Source organism: Bactrocera latifrons, unplaced genomic scaffold, assembly GCF_001853355.1.
Source record: "Bactrocera latifrons isolate USDA-ARS-PBARC rearing strain unplaced genomic scaffold, ASM185335v1 scaffold_53, whole genome shotgun sequence".
In the NCBI taxonomy this organism is placed as follows: Eukaryota; Metazoa; Arthropoda; class Insecta; order Diptera; family Tephritidae; genus Bactrocera; species Bactrocera latifrons.
Genome location: NW_017537190.1, coordinates 1012320 through 1023005, shown reverse-complemented (window position 1 = coordinate 1023005; position 10686 = coordinate 1012320). Strand labels below are relative to the sequence as shown.

The window sequence follows — 10686 nt, the reverse complement described above, 5'->3', positions numbered from 1 at the left end:
CTTAGGCAAAAATCAGTGCGAAATTTCTTGAGGATATCCTGTCAAATAAGAAGTTAGCATGCAGTTCTAGATTTTAAACGGTCGGTTTGTATGCCATGTACATACTATAGTGCTCCGATGTAAATTATTTGTTCAGAGATTGTAGCCCTGGCCTGGACAAAGTCTATGTCGAAATTCGTGAAGATAACTTGTCGAATAAAAAAGTTTTCCATACGAGAATCTGTTGTTGTCGTTGTTGTTGTAGCGATGAAATTCTGCCGAGTTGACAGTCCWTGGCCGGATAAAAATCCGGGTCCGTTCCGGTTTCCGTAGACCCGACTGTGTGGGAACGGACAGAACCTGATATTGATCGGTCAGTTTGTATGGCAGCTRTATGCTATAGTGACCCGATATCGGCGATTTCAATAAATAAACAGCGTTTTGAAGAGAAAAGAATGTGAGCAAATTTTCAGAACATTATCTCCGAAACTGAGGGTTCGCATATAAACACAGAAGCAAAAACCTTTTCTTGTATGGAAAACTTTTATGTTTGACATTATATCGTCATGGAGTTTGGCATAAATAATTGTCCAAACCAAAGCAATACTGTGGTCTCACAAGAAATTGCTTAGATCGAACAAGTATAGCATACAACTCTCTTACAAACTAACCGCTCAATATCAAGATAACGATCGCTTCATAAACTTTTACACTTTAAGAAATGCAACTGTGTAGGGTATTTTAGSTTCGGTACTACCGAAAATGTCTACCTAAAATTATTATAAACATTGAACTACAAGTTTGAATAACTGCAATGTAAGCAGTATCAGCATTTCGAAAACGTATTGAGGTTATGACACCATTTTTCTACATATAAACAGATMCTTCTGTTATATTTTACTGTTATTATTTTCTTAAATTGTAATGCAATTGCAGTAAAGTAAATGTCTTACGTCTACTTTAAACATTATCGATAAAAACATAAAAAACACTTAACTTAGATTGAAAAAAAAGCTTAATAATTCTGCAGCTTCAATTTYGGCACCACATTCATACTGGTCAATTCTTGGAAGAGCAGCTTACAGGCGTATGGCATGGAGATTTTCGACACATTCGCTGATGATTGACAGTAGTGGCACCACGAACAATATGCCAAACGGCCACAAGTCTTACAGACGTCCACATCAAACGCATCCGATGAAATCATTAAACGTTCCATAATCAACATACTGGCACCATACGAAATCAAGCAATCGCGCTCCATTTCACCCAAACGCAAACCACCCTCTCGACTGCGACCTTGTGTGGGCTGACGCGTCAGCACCGCTTTTGGACCACGTGCACGCGCATGCATTTTATCTTGCACCATATGCTTCAGTTTCTGATAATACACCGGACCGGAGTATATGTAAGCCTCCAGTGATTCACCCGTAATGCCCGAGTAGAAATAGTCTTTGCCCATATAATTGAAACCGTGCTTGAAGAGTTCATCTTGTATGTCTTTGCACTTGGAACCGCCGAATGCGGTGCCATAATGGAACTTGCCCTCTAATAAACCGGCCTTGCCACCCAACAATTCAAGCGATTTACCAACTGTCATACGACTTGGAAAACCGTGCGGATTCATAATCATATCTGGACATATACCATAATCGTTGAATGGCAAGTCTTCTTGATCAACAATCAAACCGGTAACGCCCTTTTGACCGTGACGCGAACTGAACTTGTCACCGATTTCGGGACGCCGAGTTTGACGTAAAAGTATTTTGATAAGAAAGTCTTCTTCGCCATTCGCTGATACCATTACCTTTTCGATATAACTAGGTTCTGGTCCTTTATAYGATATCGGCACTGCTGTATATGGAATCTGCAAGTGAAGTTTAATATTTAATAAAAACAGTTCTTACATTTTATTGTTTTATAATAATTACCTGCGATGTTTGACCGGACTGCTCTATCGGATTAATGGAAGTCACTGCCGGCATTTCCTTGTTAATCAAAATTTGTTTATTTACAACCATTTCGCCCGGTGCCACAATACCGTCGGTATCCAATGCATCGTGTTTGAAAATTACCTTATTGGTGAGTGCATCCTTCACAGGACCCATAATGCGATCGTATGTCTGGTTTGCGTATCGTTTAACGGTACATTTAGAGTTCTTATAAATCAAGCAGCGCCCATAACCGCGATCTATAGATGCCTTATTGAGAATGAGCGCATCTTCAATGTCATAGCCGGAGTAACTCATGACCGCCACGGTTGCATTCTGACCAGCAGGTAATTTATCGAARCCGGTCAATTCAATAGTTTTCGACTTAACCATAGGCGCTTGCGGATATACTAGATTATACATAAGTGTATCGATACGATTTTTCTGATTATAGCCAATCACACCCATCGCCTGTTTACCCATAGCACATTGGTATGTGTTACGTGGACTCTGATTGTGATGTGGGTATGGTACAAGTCCCGCACAGACACCTAACAATGTGAATGGTTCTATTTCCAGATGTGTTGTCGCTTCGGCGGTGATATCAGCTTCATTCCAAGCAATAAATGAATCGTTTTCYTCATTCACATCAAGGTATTCCACTAAGCCATCGTGCAGGAAGTCCTCAAATTTACGTATACCACGTTTCAGTTCTTCAATGTGACGCTGTTCCACAGCCAGTTTGCCATTAGCGACTATAATATATGGACGACAGAGTCGACCGCCATCTGTGTGTATGTACACACAACGCTGCGTGTGCGATGTGTGTATGGAAACGAATGGACCTAGTCGGCCTTTACGACGCATCATACGAAAAGCTTGCACCAGCCGTTTGTAGCTAATTGTTATGCCAAGAATGTTACCTGAAATTATAAGCAGAAATTATTGTTAAGTAWCCGAATCAAAACAAATATTTGCCATTGTTATTTACCATTTATAAAGACCAAGAAAACCTTGGAATTATTTATTACATCTCCACCAACTAAACGTATATCTTCCACACCAGCATTAAAAGCTAAACAGATAACTGGACCTTCATCCACTTCAGTCGTTATATGTGTCATTAACGCCAAATTCTTAACCAAACCACACGCTTCACCTTCTGGCGTATCGGATGGACACAACATACCCCATTGACTTGGTTGCAGTGAACGCGGACCAGAAACTTTACGTGTTTTCTCGAACTGTGAGTTGACACGTGTCATCATACCTAACGCCGAAATGTAACTCAAACGTGAGAGCACCTGTGTAACACCAGCGCGCTCCATTTTGAAACGTTTAATTGTCCAATTGCCGGATGAAATGGCCGATTCTAAGCCCACGGTTATTTGAGCAGCGCGCATATGCTTCACGACATCGAACTGAGCAGCCTTTACTTTAGGTATATTCTTGTCRGCGATCATTTTCAATTCCCAATTCATGCGTTTGAAGAGATCCTCGAACATGAGCGATATTAACGAACCCGCCAATTCCAAACGTTTATTACCATAGTAGTCACGATCGTCAAAAGCAGTTGGATCCAGCTCCGCGGTCATGACACGTCGCACCATCAACGATACGTAAATCGATTTAATTTGAAAGTTGAAATTCTCAACTGGCACATGTGCAAGTATGGTGGTGGTAAGCAATTCTCGTGCTTCTTCTGCGGGGGTTTTATTTGCTGCGCTTTGAAAACGTTTTACTACCAACTTAGAACCTGAAAATTGAATTATTATAATTATATAATATATATTATATTATTTTGTTTCTCATTTACCCATATACTCCAGTGCACGTTGTTGTGTGAACACTTTCAACTGAAATGCCTCCAAAAGAGAGGGTGCAAATCGATTTTGAGTTTCAGTATCTGTACCAATCAAACACATTATTTCTTGATCTGAAGTTACACCCATAGCCTTAAAGATTACTGCAATCGGTATGTCATCCGTCATGGAATTGTGTTTTAGGTAGTATTTACCGTGCTTACTCAGTACTAAGGTACGCGATTTCTTTTCGTGTGTAGACGAAGTCACTTGACACTGTACCGTACCATTAAATTCTTCGGTAATCATTTTATTCCATGACAGCTGTTCCTGTATAAGAATAACCTTTTCTTGCCCACGTACCACAAAGTAACCGCCAGGATCTAGCGGACATTCATTCATTTTGGCCAGTTCAAATTCAGATTTACCCGCTAGCACACAATTCGAGGATCGCAACATCACCGGCATGCGACCTATTAAAAGGTTATTTCTGATGATACGCTGTGCTCCGCGWGTATACTCGATATCGACTGTTATAGGTGCCGAATAAGTTGTATCACGCAATCGGCATTCATGTGGCGTAGTAGCTTTTGTGATATTGTAACCATCTTCAATATCGGGTGTGCCAACACGTACATCTAAATATTTTAGATAAAAAAGCGGGTCTGCATCACTAATTACAGTTTGATTGGCTTCAACTATCTTTTTAATATCCACATTAACAAAATGATTAAAAGAATCAATATGCTGTTTCACCAGGCCTTTCACTTGCAAAAATGCCGGTACTAATTTCCACTTCTCCTCCAATGGTTTAATGGGCTTGGACCATGCTTTGGGATCACTGTCCCAAGACTTTTCAATACCGGTCTGATCACCCATCACAAATAAAAATATGCTGGATATAATTTCCTTCAGTATAAGCGATATTAATTAAATGTTATTCAAAGTAAGTTTAATAAAAGTATAGGTAGCCTGTCTGCACGCGGAATGGTTCTACCATATGATTTCTAAGTGCTGCCACATCTATAAAAAAAAATCGTTTGCCACTTTGAATAAAGCTGTAACTACATAAYTCGCGTATGCGTGTATGAGAGCGTTACGTAGGAGAGTAAAAAAACTGTTCCCACGACAGTCGGGTCTACGAAAACCGGAACGGACCCGGATTTTTATCCGGCCAAGGACTGTCAACTCGGCAGAATTCTGCCGTTACAACAACAATAACAGAGTAAAAAAATTAGTTGCCCAAAACTCCAATACTGCACAACTCTTGTTTGATTGGACAATCTAACGCATATACTTAAGAGTTTCAGTTTCAGGATTCTGTATATTCGATTTAAAATATTATTGTTGGTTTAAGTTTCTATATCTTTTATGCTTATTTGTAGATATCAATAATGAATTTTAATTATTTAGAGAGAAATTGCTAGAGTAAAAAATAATCTGCATTTATTTGAAAATATTTTGGTAACGAACTACTTATTGTTGCTGTGCTATTGAAATTTCGTGACAGTTGSTTCAAAGTAACTGGAACGCAGATGGATTTTTATCCGTCGAAGAACTGGCAGCATGCAAATAGCATAACAAAGAACTGCTACATTTTTTTATTTATTTCAGCATATGGCAAGGTTGCATCAGCTTTCATCAATGAAAACAAAATCGAGGAATAGAAAAATAAAGAAAATAAGATCCGAGGCAAATGTCAAAATATTTGGTACGGGAATAACTTTTCCGCTTATTTTCCAATCATAACTAAATGAAATTTCTCACTGCATAAATTATTAAAATATTTTTCTTCCAAATTAAGTGCAACTATAACAAGAGTAAGTATATTACAGATCAAAGGATTTTGCAAATTGTATTGAATGGAATTCTAGGGATTATTTTAAAAGTACTTTTTAACCTTTTATGCATTGTGGAATATTTTTGGCGTAAGTTGGATGTTTACATAAACATATCTGTGTTTTTCTTTTCAGAAACCTGGCTAATATAATTGTTAGCTRGAAATAGCCGTAAGAATTGCAAAATAAGAGGCCGTGTTGACATTATTATTATCGTTCAAACACACTTATCAAAAACGCCGTAACTTCCCATTATCATACTCAAAACACGAAATACTTCGTGGTTTCGCTCGTCTGGTTAATAGCGCTGAGTACAACTGAGTAAACGGAGCGAGTGTCAAGATAAAAATCAGAAGGCACRACGACAAGAGTCTACACCTAAACGCTTGGAGCTAGGTATTTGCCGCCCCAACAGTTCAGTTGTCGTCGCCACTTTGCTCGCGTTAAACGTGCCACTTCCAATTGACCCAGAAACAGTTTGATAACTGTTGACAAAAACAAAAATAGCATAAAATCTTACGCACTCAGCGAACGGAAGTTATTGCCTACAACATAATATTTTAAATAAGCATAATATATTTCTTTAAGAAAATAATACATTATGTCCGACAAAATCAGCGTTTGCATTGTAGGCTCTGGAAATTGGTAAGTTGCTACCTTATTGTGTATTTTATAAGTGGTTGTAGGTGTGAGTTGCTACAAAAGTGTGCAATAATCGTGYTGTATATTGTTGAGCAGCATGGCCAACGCGGAGCTGTTGGCGCGCATCTATGAAATGCACGCGATTATGACGCACTGAACAATGCAACTCTCACGCATGGTACATAAGTTGAAAATTTTAAGCTCTATATTATGCACTATTATGTAACGTTTATACTTTTACTTTATGCTTCTATTTAATAGGGGTTCTGCAATTGCTAAAATTGTGGGTGTAAACTGTGCTACTCTGCCACAATTCGAAAAATGTGTGACAATGTACGTTTATGAAGAGATGATCGACGGCAAAAAGCTGACTGAAATCATAAATACAACCCATGAAAATGTTAAATATTTGCCAGGACATAAATTGCCAGAGAATGTGGTAAGTGTTAAACTAATGTCTGCAGAGTGTGTAAAACTAGTTATTTAATGTTTCGTGTTTACTCACATTTCGGTTTTGTATGTACCATATAGGTAGTGTGATAACGTCAATTACTTGTAGGAAATTCACTGCTGATAAGAAAATTATACTAACACGTTGCCAAATGCTGGCAAATGACCTTAATATGATATATAAAAAGGTGTGTGTTTAAAAATATTCTAAGTGCTCCGCATTGGACTTTCCTTTTTTTTACTTATCAGTTGTGAGTGATGGATGCGTGATGCAGAATATCGYGTGCCCTTGCTATGCAGCATGACTTCGTCATTTACAACAAAAAATATAAAAAGTCTAGGCCATTAGATAAAGTAGTGGAATATTTGAAGAGCTTAGTTAATTAAATAGTGTGCACTACAAATTAAAGCAGAGGTCGACTGTGTTCTATTATCATTAAATTAATTCTTGTTAATCATTTTAATGGAAAAATTAATTGCCCTGTAACGATTAATAAAATCCATTTGATATGATTATGGATTACAGTTGACTTGTCTGAAATTAAATCTCCATTCCTGATGGGGCATACTTTCTAAAGGCATTATTCATGTACATACATTAATAATATATAATTAATATAATATATATATATATAATTAATAATAAAAATATWAACAATTCTCCTCCACTTTTCAAACAACTATTTGCTTGAAGAGAAAATTTACGCTCTTTCGCTCTTCACACCAAATGCCCACCTATAACGTATACATATGTATAATATAAAATAAATTTGAACTTTTTATTCTGTGCAATTTTCGAAAACTTACATAAGATCAACAATATTTTTAGTGCAACTGTAGGTATTCCTTCTTAGAATGTATTATCTAATCAGTCACTGACCATGAAATCTCTTTCGCGTTTTTGTTTTATTGAGTTTATTTTGGTTTCTCGTCTCAATGCCAAAATGCATAGTCGTTAGTGCATTGCGTTCTGGTGGCCAAGAGCATTCGGGTAGTTGAGCAGCTGACATGCAACGACTGCACTTCGGTTGCCACTCTACCGCAAGCCCTCTTAATGCATTGCTGTGTCTTGTTTAAATTCGCTCGCTGGCTGACTTTCTCTTCGTTGTTGCAGCACCTGTAAACTTCACTTAAAAAAAAAACCTTGAATAATTGTAATAATTCAATGATTCAAAATTTCGTTTAAAGCTTATTTATTTTTGATATTTTGAATCATTAATTATTTAATTATCTTCCTAAGAAAGTTTTTAAATGTGTTATTATATAAGTGTTTACACATAAAAATCTTTTCTATTTGTGGTATTGGTTTTAGTTAACATTTTTCATTCGTGTAGGTCAAGGCCGCGTGGCGCTTACTGACATATGTACATATATTCTCTTCTTCACCTTAACAACGGAAATTACGCAGCGCAACGTATAATATTAGAGTTTATTTGCGATTTTCTTTTTGACTTTTACTCTTACTTTTGTGTTTTTGTTTTGATTCTTTTTTATTTCTTTTTACTTAAGTGGGTGGTGTCATGTSTGGGTCATGGTAAATGTTGGTCAATGTAGTTGCTTGCAATTGATTTTCTCTAACGTTGTGTGCTATTTTTAATTCCGTGCAAGTTGCAGATTTCCGAAGGTTGTCGTTTGCGAATGTCATTGTTACGTACATGTGCCTGAACAATTGTCGATTTTTTATTCTCTAGGAGTGAACACAGGAAAGTTTTTTTATACCCTGAACAAAGTATACTAAATTTGCCACGAAGTTTGTAACAGCAAGCAGTAATCGAAGTACTATACATACATATATATTATAAATGATCAGCATGACAAGCTGACTCGATTTAACCATGTCAGTCTGTCTGTCTATACGCGTTTAAGTCCGTCTTAACCTAAGATATAAGACATAGAACTGACATTAGCCACATATTTTTTCCTCCCAAGAAGCTGGTCATGTGTTGGASCCGCCAATTTTGGATTTCTATAACATCTAGCTTCCTTACGAACTGATCAATCAAAATYATGAAGAACTTTTTTATTTGACGAGTTGTCTTTAAAATTGATACGGATTATTATCCAAAGCAAYGGTGYAATATCTGGAAAATCAGATCGAATCAACTCAGATCACTATAGCTTATAGCTGTCATACAAACTGAACGACAAGTTCTTGTATGGAAAACCTTTATTTGAAGAACTATCTTTACGAAATTTTTCATAGTTTATTGTCCAAGGCAACATTACAATCTCTCAACAAACTTTGCAGTTCGTATCACTATATCATATAGCTGCCATWYAAACTGACGGATCAAAATTAGTAARGGATATATATGTATATATACAAACGAAGTTAACGATTTTTCTTTTCTTACATACCAAATATTTGTTTCAATTATAAGAAGAGTGTAAAAACAAAAGCAAGTAAAGGCTTTCTTTTGATAACGTTTTCCGGTAATATCGAAAATAATAACATTTAAAACGATTACTACACTTGCATTATAGACCTTATTTTCTGCCAAACAACCAAATTAATAAATTTATTTACATACATATGCACACATGCACTAAAGATAGCATACAGTCATATAAGAATAATTAAACTAAAACTAAGGACTCCTTCTGTGTGTGCTGATATTATTCTTCTATTGAACATTACTTGTGAGTGCGATAAGCAGAAAAARGTTCAAACAATCACTCTGATAAGCTAGTGTGTACTTTGGCTAGTGGTGGWCTGATTTTTTGTTATTTTCTAAAGATTCCTTATTGCTCAGCAACACTAAACAATAGCCAAGAGATTCTTATGCATCTGAAATATATAAAAAAAGTATACAAATAAGCATTATAGACAATGTTTTTTATATGTGCATATGTATGCGTGTACAATTTTTGTGTCTWATATTTTGTGATTTATTTTGGCGTTAATCCAAAAGCTGTCTTATCGGCTGCAAAAGCATATTTAATCCCGCCTAAATCTACAAGTATGCGTGAAAATTGGTGCAATAAACAAACAATTTCTTTTTTTTCAATTAAAAAATTCAATGCATTCAACACAAGTTGATGAACTTCAACATTTGATTGCCAAATTTATTTTTAAATCACAAATTAAATTTCGTTTACTTTCCCTGTACCCCCAAAACAATCGGTCGGTGGTCAGACAAATCAGCATACAAATACACAACATACACGCTATGCACGCTATGCAACAACAACCCCACTATGCCACACTCTAGCCTACTCAAGGTCTGGCAGCAATTGAATTTCATGAATTGGGGGCAAAGAAAGCGCATAATCAACTAAGTCAAAATTTCGAACTCTTAGAACATTAATTAAGAACTACAAATTCTTCAGTTGGAGAAGAAACAAAAAACAAAATGTATTTGCCTCTAAATTGTCGACATTGATAAGTGGGTGTGTTACACACGGACAAAGCGTCCAATACTGCTACTAATTTATACGTAACAAGTCATTGACTGACCGCTGGTTGGTTGAACTCGACTCGAAGCATTGCTAGTAATTGCTTCGGTGTTTTTTTTTACGTAATGCACACTCGCCTGTCTAGTGGYTACATTTACGACGCTTAATTTAGCATGAAAAAAAAATAATAATAAAGGCTGCATTGACGTTTTTAGCCGCACTTATGCTTATTCAATATATTCACCACATTTTATCTGTATGTTTTCTATATTTCAGGTTATTGTTTGCATTTTTTGTTTGCTTCTGCTTAGCATAATATRGCGCACACCTTTTTTATACCCATAAATTTCGTATTCAAATTATAGCAATTGCTATGCGCGCTTCTAGTTGTATACTATGTATATGGATAGTTGTATATATTTACTCATCGTTATGTATTAAACGCTCCCATTATAAGTTTTCCTGTTTCGTTTTTTACTTCTGTTTGTATTTCTGTTTTTTATATTTTTTCTTGTGTGTTTTTGACCAAACAATCTGTTTTTAATTATCTGCTGCTCTTTGCTTTTGTTTTCACACTTTTTATGAGTTTTTTTGTGGTTATACCAAGATGCTATATATAAAAATTTGCTTTATCTTAGGATTATTTTC

The 10686-nt window shown here is 36.2% G+C and overlaps 2 protein-coding genes across 4 annotated transcripts in view; one reads left to right on the top strand and one right to left on the bottom strand.

The window, feature by feature from the left end:
* Positions 1 to 898: 898 nt before the first annotated feature.
* LOC108974096 (DNA-directed RNA polymerase III subunit RPC2) lies at positions 899 to 4684 on the bottom strand. Its single transcript, XM_018941729.1, has 4 exons — positions 3727 to 4684; positions 2902 to 3666; positions 1911 to 2833; positions 899 to 1846 (listed from the first exon to the last, which is right to left on the bottom strand). Exons 1-4 carry the CDS (start codon positions 4589 to 4591, stop codon positions 995 to 997), a joined length of 3405 nt encoding a protein of 1134 aa, XP_018797274.1. The 5' UTR covers positions 4592 to 4684; the 3' UTR covers positions 899 to 994.
* A 727-nt stretch (positions 4685 to 5411) lies between these two features.
* The window catches only part of LOC108974134 (glycerol-3-phosphate dehydrogenase [NAD(+)], cytoplasmic), a 26286-nt gene continuing 21011 nt past the window's right edge, over positions 5412 to 10686 (top strand). The window contains exons 1-3 of one of the 3 annotated variants that reach the window (XM_018941797.1): positions 5412 to 5532; positions 5686 to 6195; positions 6454 to 6631. In XM_018941797.1, coding sequence (XP_018797342.1) covers positions 6152 to 6195; positions 6454 to 6631 — 222 coding nt within the window. In that variant the 5' untranslated portion in view covers positions 5412 to 5532; positions 5686 to 6151. The remainder of the gene's footprint in view (positions 5533 to 5685; positions 6196 to 6453; positions 6632 to 10686) is intronic. The other 2 variants (XM_018941799.1, XM_018941798.1) reach the window with 2 other exon arrangements.